The sequence below is a fragment of the Pseudochaenichthys georgianus genome, chromosome 16 (genome assembly GCF_902827115.2).
Source record: "Pseudochaenichthys georgianus chromosome 16, fPseGeo1.2, whole genome shotgun sequence".
NCBI classification, from domain to species: Eukaryota; Metazoa; Chordata; class Actinopteri; order Perciformes; family Channichthyidae; genus Pseudochaenichthys; species Pseudochaenichthys georgianus.
The window spans coordinates 10,298,058-10,314,868 of record NC_047518.2 but is presented as its reverse complement, the minus strand read 5'-3'; the positions used below and the strand labels follow the sequence as shown (position 1 = coordinate 10,314,868).

At 43.9% G+C, this 16,811-nt stretch overlaps 1 protein-coding gene across 3 annotated transcripts in view; it reads right to left on the bottom strand.

Moving 5' to 3' along the window:
• LOC117460964 (oxysterol-binding protein-related protein 10-like) overlaps window positions 1-16,811 on the bottom strand; it is a 127,658-nt gene that overhangs the window by 59,021 nt on the left and 51,826 nt on the right. For all 3 annotated transcript variants that reach the window (XM_034102619.2, XM_034102621.2, XM_034102622.2), the window contains exons 4-6: window positions 15,720-15,812; window positions 11,952-12,252; window positions 4,180-4,298 (exon numbers count right to left, since the gene is read on the bottom strand). In XM_034102619.2, coding sequence (XP_033958510.2) covers window positions 4,180-4,298; window positions 11,952-12,252; window positions 15,720-15,812 — 513 coding nt within the window. The remainder of the gene's footprint in view (window positions 1-4,179; window positions 4,299-11,951; window positions 12,253-15,719; window positions 15,813-16,811) is intronic.

The window sequence follows — 16,811 nt, the reverse complement described above, 5'->3', positions numbered from 1 at the left end:
TCAGGAGGCAGGTGCAATCGGGGCGTTACCCACTCTGGGCCAACCTCTCCAGGCTTGGCTCCTGAGAGGGACAGGCTGAGACAGGGTGGATTGTCTGACAGCGTTATTCAGTCTATCCAGGCAGCATTTTATTTTTTTTGACTTGCAAAATTATCTTTTAAATTGACAAACATCATATGTGTAATTCGTTGCACAATTCAAACGGGATCGAAAGATAATCTTTCTCTCTCCATTGACTTCAATACATGATTTTTCCGAAATAAGGTCCCATGGAGGCACCCCGGAAGGGGAGGGACTTCGCCACTCTATAGAGTCCAGTAGAGGGCGGAGCCTGTGGGAGATATAACGAGGGGTTACGTATGGTAACCCCTCGTTATATAAACACAGGTGGAGCCCTCTACTCGGGGGCCCTGTCTGTCCTATGCTGCTCGCTGAAGAGAAGTGGAGGACAGTAAGGAAGCGAGGCCTCCTTTTATGCGGTGAGATGCACACGCATTCAGGTAGGCCCGCCCCGGGGCCGGCTACGTCTATAGAAGTCTCAGTGGATGAATGCTTGCATGATATGATCAAGGGGAGTACCCATAGAGTCCAGTAGAGGGCTCCACCTGTGTTTATATGACAAGGGTTACCATGCGTAACCCCTCGTTATTACCCGTCCCCTTGTGTGTTATGTATCTTTTTATGCATGTAAACGGTCACAAACCCTCAAAGTGCACCCTGTAGCGAGTAAAACTCTAACACAGAAAAGACCTGTCTATGCTGCTCCAGAACGCCTCGTTGGAGATTTCTCTTTTTCCATTGTTTACTTCTTGGGTATAGTGACGTATTTGGGTATAGTTACGTTACGTCCGGGGAGCCGTTACGTTTGGACCAATCCACAGACTTCCTCACGCACACACACTCGCTGCTGCGAGGAGCGGACAGTGAGCTGGCTCACTGGTGTGGGGTCGGCGAGACAGCGAGACACAGCGGAACTCAGCCTGAGCACACACAAACTCCCAGCCAGGCTGTGGGTGTGTGTGTGTGTTTCGGGCTGGGTTTAGCTGTGTCTCGCTGTCTCGCAGACGGCCACTGGGCTCACAGGGAGGGGGGGGGCAGGAGCTCCAACAAGCCGTGTAGGACAGAGAGTGAATACACATGCTACACAGAGATGCTGTATGAGTCCAATGTGAATTTGGAAAATTGCACAATATAAATCTATTCTAGTGGACCTCAACAATGGAATTATGATCAGTAGAAATGGCCATGACACGGGACCTTTAAAGTATTAGCCTACAGTACATTACAGTTTACAGAGAAGAGATAACATCTGATCCTTTTGCAACAACACTATATGCTCTTTTTTGTTTTTTATTAATACATCCTGCTAGTAATCCCTTATTTTTAGAATGTAACAGTAATCTGATCCTGATCATCCTGATACATGTAATCTGTTACTCCCCAAATCCTATATAATGAATGTCAACACTTTTGACAATTTATAAATGATGATGATGTCTGAGCGTATCAGTATGATGGCACCAAGTCTAATTTGATCAGTATATAAATGATTGAGCGAGATGAAGGCCTCCGAGATGGTGAGGGCGGTCCAGAGAAAGGAAGCAGCTGTCACTCTGCTCAGACTGTGGCAACACACAAAGGACCATGGGGAAATCTAATTAAACACTTTTAGATCCACACAACATTTATAGATTTAAAGTGGCAGTAGACATTTGTTTGCCCTCACTTCTCATATGAAGTAATTGTTGATGCCAGATGCATTGGCCAGACCTACCACACTACTAACATAAAAAAACGCCATGTTTCCATCAAACTATGCAAAAAACCACCATACTCCCAAATATCAACTGTAACAGATCCTGAAGGGCTTTTCATTATCATTGACAGCAACAATGAAAAAGACTCCAATGCATTACATTTCCCTGAACACTGCCTTGATCACACATATCACAAAACAAAACAAAAGACCCCACACACTGCTGCCCCCGTTTATCATTTAAAGATACACATGTGCTTGATCAAAGGGAGACAGTCCACAGAAAAAAAGCACTGTTATTCAATAGAAATGAAGCACTATGCGGCCATCATTGTCTCACTCAACACAGAAAAGCAGAGAGGATGGCCCTTTCTCTTCACTAGCTCCTTTACACTATTCGACCCTATCAGCAACTGTAATCACCGATGGAAAAATATCTCAGCCATTGAACCTTATCAGATGAAAGGATGCCAATTATCACCTTTACTCGTGGCACTTTTTATTGAACCACTCGCCTCAGCCAAACGACAGTGACAGCATTTCAGGCGTAAAAACAAATTCACATCACCATAAAATCAGTCTTTACGCCAATTGCTTTATATAACAGACCCATTAACATCCCGCCCGCCAGTCCACGATCTGATTAACAGTTTTGGCATGGTTTCCTGCTATTCCATCAATTGATCTAACTCCGAGAATTTGCCTCTGAGATTCTGCCTCCAAACCATTTTACTGGGGTTAGGAATCTGTTTGGATGTAACATTTCTGGCCGAAATAAGGATAAATAGGGACTTGCTAGCGGAGTGAGTCTGCTTACAATCCCGCCCGCAGCCGATTCATTTTCAAAGGGGCCGTAAAATCTGGGCTGCTATGTAAGTTCCTGCATTCTGGCCGCGGACGATTTCTCCCTTCAGAGTGCCTAACGGTACGTCCACACAGCAGCTTTAGATGAATCTTCCACCGCTTCCAACGCTTCTCTGCCCATTGACTTTGAATGGGGATGACGTCACTTTGCCTCGCTTTTCGCCGAACTGCATTGTGGGGGAGCGAAGCGAAGATTTCCAGGATTTCCAGGATTCAAAAGTTGAGCAATGTTCAACTTTTGAAGCTGAGCTGGAAGCGCCAGCCAATCAAACACGTTTATGCAAATCTGACAGTAGAAGTGCTAGCCAATCAAACCGCGTGTAAGCAGGGAGAACCAGACCGCAGTTCAATTCCTCATATTCCAAACGAGAAATTACGGTAGCAAATCACCCGGTTCTTTACGACCAGAACTATTAACGGGATACAAACCGGAGGAACCAGGCATGGAGGGAGGTGGCAGAGACAGTGGGTGAAACTGGTAGGTTTTCGCCTGTTTGGGGAGTTTATATATATATATATTGCTCGCATAAAATCCCCGGGGTTTTTTGCTTTGTATGTCGGGGGCGGGAGATTCATGTGATTGGTTGTTGGTCGCATTGCTCGCAAAAAATCTCCAAGCCTTCAGACACGCCCAGCTCCAAGATTTTCAAGATTTTTGAAAAGCTGCTGTGTGGACGTACCGTAAGCCTCACCTCAGACTGATCAAAGCCGGAATAATAAGTTTAGCCAAAATGGCAGTAAATCGTTACTCTCCAGACGCTTAAAAAATCCATCATTGTACATTTCTATTAGCGACTTTTCGCACCCCCGAAATTCCCCTTTCAAATCCATACTTGTGAGTCTAGAGATGTGATAGGTGGGTCGCGAATGGACGCGATGAACGCGATGAACGGGAGATTATTATTTTATTTTTTTTAATAAATGTTTTGGACCTCAGGCCGGAATCGAACCTGGGTCCTCACAGGCGGTAGTGGACTGTTAAAATGATTAAATTGCCTACATTTTCTTTTAGTAAACACTGAAAACAGGGCCCATAGACCCAAATAGCACACAAAGGTTAAAGGTAAGCATATCATAATGTTAAAATGTGCTAAATATATACACTGCAAAAAAGAAAAAAAAAGAGGAGTAAAAGTAGCTAACGACTTGTTTTATTTTTTTAAAGTAGCTCTCATACTAAAAAAGGTTGGAGACCCCTGTTATAGAACGATACATTTGGCAATTTTAAGCTTGGCGATGAGGAACAGGTGGGGCTTGAAAAGGCCTATTTGCCAGGACCCCTGTTAACAAACGTTCTGATGGCTAGATACAATATTTTCACATCGAAAAAAGTGCTTTAGTGTAATACAACGCTTAAGAAAAGCAATGTAATATCATTTGGTCAGCAAACCAAAGTCCACCCATCACTGGGTCAAACAACAAGAAAATCATATAGTGTTGAGAGAAAATGTGTATTTTGAGAACTGCTCAGAGAGTTTAGAATTATGTTGCCACTATGTGAAGTAAAATTAGCGTAAAGAACAAGGAGAAGAACAATAGAGTCATGTGGTTTGGATTACCTCAGAAGGGTCCTTGTGTGTTTGAGGGGAAGAAGGCCGGGTAGAGGATGAGAGAGGCGTCTGTGCAACATTTTTCCCCTGCTTCTCAGAAAGCGACCTGGGCCATCCAGCAGAGATATCTACAGGGGAAAGGAAGAACATTTAGCCCACAATACGTTCCAAATCTTCTTAAAACAACAACGCAGCAGGAGGACCGCAAAGCTAAGACTTAAGGCAACACATCTGTTTAAATGATACCCATTTCCATTACACTTTAGAATAGTGTCATTTAAATTGTGTATCGCCTTGGGTGTGCACATTTGATGATTTGTCGTAAGGGTGGGAGTAGATAAAAGCAATTTTGTTCAAGTTCCAAAGGTTGACCTTGTGGAGAGCAGGAATAATACATCAACCATACACCATCTCACTAAGGGACACCGAGTAAGTGCATTACACAAATCATTGTTGTATGTGTATAAGTGTCTTCAGTTAAGCAATGGCTGACTCAAGGTTGTTGTTTTTGGACAGAAATCATGGCTCAATTTCAACAGCCTCCTTAGGAAAATTACAAGGTCACCATAAGATTATGAGTATGATTAAAAGTTACATGTCAAAGCAGTAAATGTAAAACTTGTCCATGCATTTATCTTCAGAAGACTCGATCACTGGACCACTGGACCAGTGTCCTTTACTGGTCTCACTTAAAAATCAGGCTGCTGCCGCTGATTCAGAGATTCAGTCTGATTTTTGTTCTGCTTTACTGTTCAGTTTTGATGCTCCATAATTCTGAAGCATACTCCCGGAAAACTGCGAACCTGTGCCAATTAACCATCAAAGCTGAATACTTTTCTGTTTGCTGCTTTTCTTTTAAAATCAAATAATGATTCATACCTTATAAAACACAGACACTTTTGTTCTTTTAGTGTTTTTATGTCTTACAGTCTATTATAGTTTTTTAGTAGCACTATCGAGATAAAATAGGATTTTTTTAGAGACAAAATCTGTCCACTGACAGATGGACATGATTTAGACAGCTGGCAAAGGATTCGAAACCCCCTCTGTGTCACTTTCTGGGTCAGAGGTCTAGGGCCACATTCTGCCATGCTGACAAACACTCAGGGTAAAAACAATACCAGCATCTTTGTGACGGCTGGTAAAAACATGTGATGTGATGATAAATCTCACTGTCTTGTGTCACTTTTAAAAACTATTCAAATGGAATCAGGTCAAATCATTTAATTAGCATTTTCTGTATCAGATAATGTCATAAAAAACAACTTTAAGCGCCCTTAAATGGCATTTAAAAAGTGCAGTCTTCCAAAGACTTATCCTTAAACTGGTGGCAAAAATGTATTTTCCCTCAAAAATGTCATGATATTCTATAAAGGCCTTGTTTTATTAAAGGTGGGGTAGGTAAGTTTCAGAAACCGGCTCGAGTGCACTAAAATTTGAAAGTACACAGCCGAAAAGAATCCGCCCCTTCCTTCAGACTTCCTTACAGAGCCCCTCCTCCAACCCACATGAACGCGCACATGACGTCAGCAGACTGGTGAAAGTGGCCGCCTGTTGCTGGCGAGTCATTGAAGTACTGCTGCAATGCACGCCCAATGACGGTACGCCCAATGACGGCACGCCCAATGACGGCACGCCCAATGACTGCACGCCCAATGAGGGCACAAGATACATTTGTGCATGCACGAGATGGAAGGCTGACAGACAGGGCGGCAATCCAATCCGTTTAGCCGGGCCGGCTAAACGTTTCCACAGATGAATTTTTGTAATGGATTTTTTGTCAAAGCACTTCAGATATTCATTGCTATCGGGATATTAAGAATATTCCATGGAATATAACAAAAAGTGTATCTCGAGCCGGTTTCTGAAATTGCTTACCTTCCCCACCTTTAAGTAGGCCTATTGTTATTATCTTGATTCTGCCTGCACTGCAATTACATTTTAATTAGCACATAAAGTAAACTGAGGTGGTATATTTGTTAAAGGGCCCATGTCATGCTTTTCCGGTTATTACCTGTCCGCTTGTGTGTTATGAAGGTTTTTCTGCATGTAAACGGTCTGCAGAGTCAAAAACCCTCAAAGTACACCCTGTAGCGAGTAAAACTCTAACACAGTCTGCTGCCCAGTGGCGAGCATTAGAAAATAAACTTTTTTTTAAAATATTTTTTTAAAAATATATTTTTTTAAATATTGTCAACAAATGGAGAAAATTATCGTGGCGGTAGGGAATCACCCGGTACTCTATGACCAGTCCCTCTTTACATACAGGGATACAAACCGGAGGAGCCAGGCATGGGGGGAGGTGGCAGAGACAGTGGGTGAAACTGGTAGGTTTTCGCTTGTTTGTGGAATTTATATCCAGTGTACTTCGTTTGAATGGACAGCTAGCAAGCATAGACAGTATATTTAGCCAGCATGGATGTAGCATGAATGCTTTGCTTTGTATGTCCTAGGCGGGACATTCATGTGATTGGTTGTTGGTCGCGTTGCTCGCATTGACTCCCCAAGCTCAAGACACGCCCACCGCCAAGCGGCAACGCACGCCGTCGTGTGTAGGGGCCGTAACGGAGCGTCCACATAGCAGCGTGCGTTGAAGCTTCCAACGCTTCTGCCCATTCACTTTGAATGTGGTGACGTCACTTTTAGCCGAACCGCATTTTGGGAAGCGACGTGGAGCGTTGCTGGCGTTGCTCGCTTCAAAAGTTGAGCAATGTTCAACTTTTGGCACCTCGGCAGACGCGTCAGCCAAGGAAATCCCGTTTATGCAAATCTGCCAGTACAAGTGCTAGCCAATCAAACCGCGTGTATGCTGGGAGAGACTACGCAGGTCATTACCTCATATTCCAAAAAATGGAGGGAAAATTCATTATAGCGGTAGTGAATCACCCGGTGCTCTAGTCTCTGTTCATCTACCGGGATACAAACCGGAGGAACCAGGCATGGAGGGAGGTTGCAGAGACAGTGGGTGAAACTGGTAGGTTTTCGCCTATTTGGGGATTTTATATCCAGTTTACTTCGTTTTAACATTGCTATTGCTTTGTATGTCGGGGGCGAGAGATTCATGTGATTGGTTGTTGGTCGCGTTGTTCGCAAAAAATCCCTAAGCTTCAGACACGCCCACCGCCAAGCGTCAACGCGCTGTGTGGACACTCCGTTACTGTGAAGACGGGAGAGCTTGTTGGTCCCTCTCTACATTCACAGAGGGCCGGCTAATGTCAAATGACAGTACAATTGACCAATCATATCTTCCCTCTAAATGGGTGGGCTTTATTTTCGCGGACTTTATGACAAGTTCCGTCAACTGTGAAGTTTATGCATGTGTGTTATAAGAGGTTTCTCAATTCTTGAATGTCCCCTCCTCGACTCCTATCCTCGATACTTAGTCACAGGAGGTGCGAGCGGAGGACTGACCCCTAGTTTCCACTGGGTCCGTCTGCGGCGCGTTACGGCTGCGCCACGGTTTCGGTCCGGCCTCCTCCGGCGTCATACCCTACCGGGCGCGTTTCACAAGCGTTTCAGAAGCATAATTACGGAAGCGGAGCGTCGTGCCTGCCGGCTCACAGTTCTTGTTGATTTGGGCATATTTCCTGGACATTTGTACTTCTACAAGAAAGTAAGTAGGCTCAGTGGCGTTTTTATATGTACAAAGTGGTGGGGCACAAAAAAACGTAGATGTCTATAAGCTTCTGCAGTGACGTGCAGTGAGGTTCATGGCTGGTGAGGCACTGACTCTTCAGGTTTACAAATATTATATTTTGACCTAAATCAAAATATAATATTATTTTCAAAAGCTTTTTTTGTCTGATGCTTCAATTAATTTTAAATAGACAGTTCAACAAAAGGATACCCAAAACATGTAATTTTATCATTTAAATATTGAATTGTTCTCTCTTAGTAAGATCCCATTTTCAATACAATTGCAGTCTTACCTTGACTTGAAGATGAAGTCCATTTGCCTATCCTTCTGGACAAAAATCTCTATTACTTTTTTGTAAAAGTCCTCCTTATGTTCTTGTAGTTTCAAAAGTCTATCATAAATCTAATCTAATTAATAGATTTATGATTCGAAAATTAGAAAAGTATGGTAGACATGTGGATATTATCCGGCTGAACAAAACATGCATTTATCTAACAGCTACGTTTCCCACAGATCTTATTTTGAGCTATTTTCTAAAATCCTATGGAGAAATCTCATTGCTTTTTTGTGGAGGAAAGCCATGCGCAGCTTACTTCCTGGTTTTAGGACGCCTCACTGCAGCTCTCTCTCCTCCTCTTCACACACCACACTTTTCGCGGCACACGTACTTACAGCCAATCAGCTCTGAATGATGTGATTTGACGTATGGTGGGGATGGCAGCACTATGCCCCGATGGTCATTATTTTTTTGCCACACACATTAAATAGGAAAATATTCTGAGCATGCGCAGTGTAGTTTTTACAGTCACCATTGACTTAGACAGTGAGAGGGAGGGGCATGATCGGGTTTTGTCCCACATGGATCTAAACAGCTCAATAGGCACACACTGTAGACACTAATTAGAAGAACACATACTAAAACAGCAATGAGACGAATCAGATGATTAAACATGATCTTAAAATATATTTTATATATATATATTTTTTTTTTTTGCATTTTTTTTTAATCATTATTTGTAATACTTTCTGCTGACACTAGGTGGGCCTGTGCCACCTGCCCCTAATGACCAGTCGCCACTGAGTAGGCTATGTAGTTAAATGGTTTATTTTTGTGTCTGTTTAAATCATGTTTATTGTTGTTATTGCCTATTTAGTTGTGTTGTAGATTGCAGACATAATTAATTATAATTGTAATAGTCCAGTTAAAAACAACATGAATCAAAGATGAGTTGCTGTATTTTAGTGGTAAAAAAAAAGCATTCATCATCATAATTATTCTATATAATTTACACACATGTGCCTGTAAACCGAAGGAGAACGCTGGTCTTTATTCTCCTACTGGAAAGACTACAGAGGAGGGATGGGGGAGGAGAAGGAACCGGTTTTGGGGGGTGGGCCGGATGCTGTCACCGTTCCGACATTACCTTACGGCTGCGTCGCATCGAAAAATAGACTTCAATCCTATTTGGCGAGACGCTTCTGGGCCGCAACGCGGCCGCAACGCGCCCGTAACACGCCGCAGACGGACCCAGTGGAAACTAGGGGTGAGGAGGGGAGCCGAGGAGAGAGGAGGGGATCAGCAGGCGGTTAGAGAAATGAGAACTCCTCTCCTCTGAGCGGTCATTTTAAAGAGACGTCCATTAATGATGACAGGAGGCACAGCAGCCCTCTGTCTGATGGACAGATGTGTTCATGATGACTTATATATTTACTTTGATTAATTGACAGTGCAATATAATGAGACAATAGCAGGCTACAGATGCGGACACACACACACACACATATATTTATATATACATATATACAATTTCAGAATCAAACAAGTATGAGAGCAATCTCATAATAACAATCAGAGACTGGATGTATCCCCCCCCTCCTCTCTCTCTGGTCGCTGAAATGGGGAATTGAAATTACGGGCTTGTATTTACAAGTAGGCTATTAAAAGTAAGCATAGGACACCAAACCAACTGAGACCCATCTGTCCGCCGCATCTACGCACACACTGTACCACACCCACCTACACACTGTACCACACACACACCTACACACTGTACAACACACACCTACACACTGTACAACACACACCTACACACTGTACCTACCACACACACACACACACACACACACACACACACACACACACACACACACACACACACACACACACACACACACACACACACACACACACACACACACACACACACACACACACACACACACACACACACACACACACACACACACACACACACACACACACACACACACACACACACACTGTACCACACACACTTACAGCTCCTAAAGCACAATCAGGCTAACAGCCGTTGTGTATTTTATTATGTGAAGCACAAAATGGTCTTAGAAAAATATGGACTCTTTGTTTGTAGATATCTACTAAACTAAAGCAAATAAAGAGAGTAGGCCTGTTATACTGAGTGATATATATTATACACACTGCTCTGCTTTCTGCACGGACCTCACAGCTGTTCTCTCTGGAAACATCGCGTCGCGATGAAAGCAGTTTCTAAAATAATATCCAAGGGATGCATGCAGAGCTGTCATTGGCTGAGATAAGTCCGGCCGTGCGTCACGCCTCCACCGTTCCCGGAAATGCATCCGCGGAGAAGCCGTGGCATGGATGTATAATAAGAACTGGATACAGCAGGTGAGGCTTCATGGCCCGAGCTAGATACTAGATGGCCCCGGGCCATCGGGCAGCCCTGCCTGTACCTGTTCGCTCTGCCATCGCGTGAAGGGTCTGCTAACAAGCGACCAACAGAAAGGTTAATGTTAATGTTGTTGCACGTCACCTCAACCCCCCCAAGTATATTTCAGATCTGTGGGAAACACTGGTGGTTATATAAATGGTGTTGTTTTGTGTGGTAGAGGGTCGCTGTCATTGATGTGTTTTGCACCCCGGGCCGTTTTGATATTCCTCTGAAGTATACGCTGTGATGTAATAACTCTTCTTTTTTTGAGGGAAGTGGGGGGTCAGAGGGCCTAGGTATAAAAGTCACGGCTCGCCACTGATGCTGCCCCAAAACGCCTCGTTGGAGATTTCTCATTTTCCATTGTTTACTTCCTGGGTACTCTGACGTGGGGATACCCAGAGGCCACACCCTCTGCCAGCATTTCACGAAACAAAGCTTCACAAACCTTTCAGCGATTAATGGCGGATATGTACAGCGTAGGGCACTGAAGAACGATGCTGTTCCTACTTTGTTTGGACCAGCAGGAGATTCGGGTATACACAACCTGTAAGTATTCATTGTTGTTTGTGTATTTATGATGTTTAAAACAAACAAGGTATCTACCACGAATGTTTAAATGGGTAAACGTTTTTCGGGTTTGCTAAGTTGGGATCGCGGAGAAATGCTCTCCGCAGACCCATGCTCACAGCGTTATAAACCTTTTTCTTACTCAATATCAAGCCACACTTATTGTTTTTACTTCGGCTGTGAGTGTTTGTGTGTGCTCAGGATGAGTTTTGCTTGTTCTCGCTGTATCGCCAACCCGGGAGCCTGTCCGCTCCTCGCAGCAGCAACGAGCCTCTCAACGGCCCGACCAATCAGAGCACACTGGGCTCACAGGGAGGGGGGTCAGGAGCTCCAACTGTCCGTTTAGGACAGAGAGTGAATACCGGTGAATACACATACTTTACAGAGATGCTGTATCTGAAACCAATGTGAGTTTGGAAAATTGCACAGTATAAATCTATTTTAGTAGACCTCAACAATGGAGTTATGATCAGTAGAAATGGACATGACATGGGCCCTTTAACAAAATGCAATGATACTTTTGGTGATATGGTGACAGATAGAGACTGACAAAGGCCTCCTTTTGATTATTTTTTAAGTTGTCCTGCTAACTAAGCTATCGTTTTAATCAAATATTGTTGGCTTTCCTAGCCAGGTCTCGCTTGGAAAATTCTTTCGCAAAGGATAAATTATCGCTTTGTGATGGACAGCAAAGGAGATAAGCTAGAGGCAGTAAGGTATGCTTGCCCTTGCTCGGTTCTGTATTTACAGTAATGGGTTGGAATGAGGTCCCATGTTAATACCAAATAAAGATGGTGACAAAAATGTTCATCCTTTCCTCCACTGGTTATTCAAATGTTACCAGCCATCAGTAAACTCACCCGCGTGTTCCCGGTCCTGGCTCTGGATGTGGTTGTGGCTCTCATTAAAGTTGCGGGTCGGGCTCTCAGACCTGAGGCCCCCCGGCTCCACCTGGCTCACAGTGGAGCGCTGACTCCAGGACCTGACTCTGTCCGGGGCCGCTGCCTGATTCAAACCCGCTGAACTGTTGCTGGGACTCGGCATGTGGTTCTGGTTCTGGTTCTGGTTGAGGGCCTGGACCACATTGTGCTGCAGCATACTGAGGCACTCCCCCAGGCAGCTCAGAGTGGCAGCTGAAGTGGCCTTAAAAAGGAGAAGGTCCTTGTCCAATGGAAGGAGGAGAGAGATAAAAAGGACGGTGAGGAGGGGAAACATTCACATTTTAGTTTCAGATTTTTCTTGGTTTATCATCTATGAGTGTGAGGGTTCTACAGTACTGCAATACTACGTGGTGTTTGTCCACCGCTTTATAGTCAAAACTGCACCACCAATTGAATCAGAGATACAGGATCTCAGGATTTAATGGTAAATGTATTGCATTTATATTGAGCTTTATCGGGTCTTTTCGACCCCTTAAAGCGTCGCTTCATACAGTAGCTTTACGAGTAGCGAGTCGTTCACCCATTCACACCTCATTCATGCAGAGTAGCACCACTTGCTCTCCCAGTGTTTCTCAAACGTTTTCATACCAAGGACCACTTAACCAATAAGAAAACACTCACGGACCACCTAACTCCCCAAATATCCAAACACCATATGCGGCTTTCACACCAGCGCTTTTCAGTTTCTAGCTCCGAGCGGGAGCTTTTCTGGTTCAGCTCCAGTTTCCCTTTCAGCTCCCGCTCTGTGCACACCGCCCACTGGCGCCCCAGAGCTGCCCTTGCTGCGTCATGACGTCACCGTTTACATCGCTGATTTGCCCCCCAACGGCAGCTCACAACAACAACAGCGTCGGGTCGATGATCGTGTTGCTTTTAATCACACGAAGCCAGAATAAATTGAATAATGACTTCTCCAACCTTATACTTTTCTCCAGAGTGCCGTGGTTCATTGTTTATTAATGTGTTTCTGCGGCATTTACCGACCGCTGCAGTGTTGGCTGCTCTTCCACAGAGTTTATTCTCCCGTTAGCTCCTGGTTAGCTCACACTGCAGCGGCCGCTCTAAAGTATTCACTGTCCGACTCACACAAGCAGCTGATGCATATCCCCAGTTCCCCTTAGCCTAAGTGAATGTGTGTCAGTCTGAATTGACACTGTTTGGTATCACAACGCTGTTATGAAAGTTTCTCTGGTATAAAACGGGTGATGTTGGCATAGCAACCGAAGCTAAACTGACTACTTGCATCCGATAGCTGAAATAATACAAAACAACACGTCTGCCTCTCTCCACAATGATCGATAACAGCGAACGGATGGTCAAAGTAAGGCACAAATAAACAGAACCACACGAAGCCTGGTTAGTGTTGCCTGACTTTATAAAGTGTGTTTATAGGCACTACTGCTTGTAGGCAGGCATAACAGTCGACCCATGGGAGGTGGGTTTAGTTTCCTGCACGCCTCGACGTAGAGAGACGTAAGCGACGTCACCTCTTAGCTCCAAAGCTCTTGCCTCTGGACCGACAATTTTTTGGAGCTGAAAATGAAGCGGATTCCGGAGCTAAGAGCCGGCGCAGCTCCGGTGTGAACAGGAAAACCCAGCGCTTTTCAGGCTCTAGCTCCGAGCCGGAGCTGAAAAGGCGCTGGTGTGAAAGGGGCATTAGGCCTGCTCACCACTCCAACAGTACATAGCAGCCTAATAATAACTACAGCTTAACTTCTCTATATCGCCTCGTTCACACATTAAATCAACAATACAAATACAACTACAGATTATATAAGCATTTAGTTGAAATGCGATTTAAAATGCTCTCAGGTTTTACACCTCTTATGAAATGTAGACTACATTTATTACGGAGTTTATGTCCGAGCCAACAGACTCACAGAGCGTTGGCTACTGAGAGAAATGCAAAATGCATGTAGTACGACACAAGCCTCCGCTGTGGATTTTCAAAACAAAATACAGTAAAACTACGGTCGCAGGCCCAAATTGAACTCTCTCTGAGGTCTAAGCCATGTTTTCACATGTTAGGCTCGCCTGGGCTTTTTTTGTAAAAATGCTATTAAAATATGAACCTTGGTGACCATCATGCTGGCCTGCATGGTCTGCCTACACAACACAAATAAAAAAACGTTTTTGCAGCCCCAACAACAGCCTCTGGTCATCAACAGACTTCATGCAGTGCTTCATTGGATGCATATATTAGATAATAATCTCTATCTCACTCCTAACATCTAAATCTACTTTTGTTTGTCTGAAATTTGTAATTTCAGACCAACATAGCTGCAGCTGCCCCGGCCGAGATTTACTTGACCGACATACTATACAACCAAATCCCACACAGTGGAACGCAAAGTCAAGCTGCTTTGAGCGGCCTTATTGGCTGCTGTGAGTCGTCGGGTAAAGTCTCACAATAGGTACCGCTGGAAAGCTACAGTTCCAGCGATTCTGTGGTTATCTGCATGATATTTGTACTCCTTATAATCAGAAAGATCGGATTAAATACGTAGAATATGCGCACTTCGACATGGCGCTGCGAGCGTCGACTCCAGAGGCTCTTACTTTGAAACCTTGAAATGTGGAAATGTCGTCATCAGCAGGCCATCACGTGGTTTCCGAAAATAACCGAGTGACACGAGCAGATTTCGGTTCGAGACCTGGTGGAAAGTTTGTCTCAAAACTTAGTGTGTGTAAAAAGACGATCCACAAGCAGAGATTTGAGATCCACAAGCGCATTTTTGGTTGACAAATACAAAATGGATTCACAAATGCCTGATCGAAAGTTGTCAATGTTAAAGGGTTAGGGTTAGGGTTCAGATTACGCACATAACCTGCGTACCAGTTATGTGCACCCCTGTAATATGGTAAAGTATTCTCCATCGGGACTTCCTGCAACAACACCACGCCGTTATCAAAGATGTTCTATTGAGAAGACGATCACTACGTGACAAAAGTTTTCAAAACCGTGGCTACGGAAATCAATCTTACTAACTGCTGTCTGTGCAATTTACTCCGCGCGAGTTGGCAGACTTAATTTTGCTTACTTTAACATCATTTTTCATGGTGGGGCTAAGCCATTTCTTGGTATGGGTGTCGCCTACTCCAGCCATACCCTGGCGCTGCCACTGGTGGCACGTATGGGGCGGGCCATTCTGCACATGCGTTAAATGCGTTAAATATTTTAACGCAATTAATTCAAAAAATTAATTACCGCCGTTAACGCGATAATTTTGACAGCACTAATCGTATTATAATGTAATGTATCATACCGTTAGGCGTCATAACGTAACATATCGTATCGTGTCGTATTGTTTCGTAATGTGTGGTATCGCAACATGTCTTGCAATGTATCGTATCGTGTTTTTTATTTGTGTGTCATGGATTGTCTCATCCAAAATGGGACTTCTTGTCTTGCCTATACAAAGCATCACAAAAAATCAATGGTATGCCCTCCAGAAGCACAAGTAACTTTGATTGATTGGTCACAAGGCGTGGAAAGAGTGAGTGGGGTCAACGAGGGTATGAGAAAACTAGATTTGAAATGTACCGCATCAAACAATAACCTTGTCTTGAAAACGCTGTTCTATCTTCAATTCAAAAAGGCAGAGCACAATACCACAAGCAGACTTTAAAGAGTTATTGGTTTAATATAATTGGATTATGCTTTTCATTGGTTACTTATCTAATTACCTCATCCAGGGAAGCGAGGGGTCCACCTCGGGGGGGTAGGGACTCTATAGAGTTGACCAGGATCTTCTGCTGCCCTTCAGCCTGGATCATCACCTTCACACAGACACAAAGAACAATTTCATAATCAAGGAAGCAAAAGCATCATGTAACCAACTTGGGGAAGCAATGATTTGACACCTCTTCTTCCTCAAAGCAGTAATATTGAGAGTTGATGCTGTGATTGACACTGCATGATTCTGGTTAGACTCTCGCTCAACATAAACAGTAACCGCCTCTCCAGAGATTGGAGGAGACAATAAGCCCTGGTTCTGCAGAGATTGAGATTAAAGTCCAGGAGGAATTTGAGATGTGATAGAAGTGGGAAGAGGGAGCACCACAGTATGAAGAAAGAAAGGAAAATGTGGTTCTTTCTTCTGACATGGCTGCTGCAGAGCAGAGGCAATGAGGCGTCACAGAGTGTTTAATCATGTTTGATAATGAGTCGTGTTTAATGAGTGTGTGAGATGAGCTGAGATCAATGTCTGTCACATGCGCACTCATACTTATGAGTTCAACAGCAACTAAAGCTTTTTCTTTATCCCCCGTCAGGACATTTGACTGCCTCTAATCTCCAGTCTTTAGGGGCTCAGTCAAACAAATTCTACATACTAGTATTACATGCTGTGTATATGAAACCACTGCAATCAGTGCAGCAGAAAGAAACCCACTGCATGTTGTATTAAAGGTGGGGTATGTCATTTATTTCAGAAACACTTTTTGTTATATTCCATGGAATGCTCTTAACATCCCGATAGCAATGAATATATTAAATGCTTTGACAATAAATACATAAAAATGTTCACCTGTGGAAGCCGTAGTGCTGTAAAATGCACGACCAATCATTTGAGCCGGCCCGGCTAAAGTAACTGGATGGCCGACCTGCCTGTCAGCCTTCCATCTGTGCACTAACTTATCTCGTGCCCTCATTGGTCATGTGCGCATTCGTGTGTGTTGGAGGAGGGGCTCTGTAAGGAAGTGGCAGATTTTTTCGGTTGTGTAATTTCAAATTCTAGCGCACTCAAGTCGGTTTCTCCAAAATTACCTACCTACCTT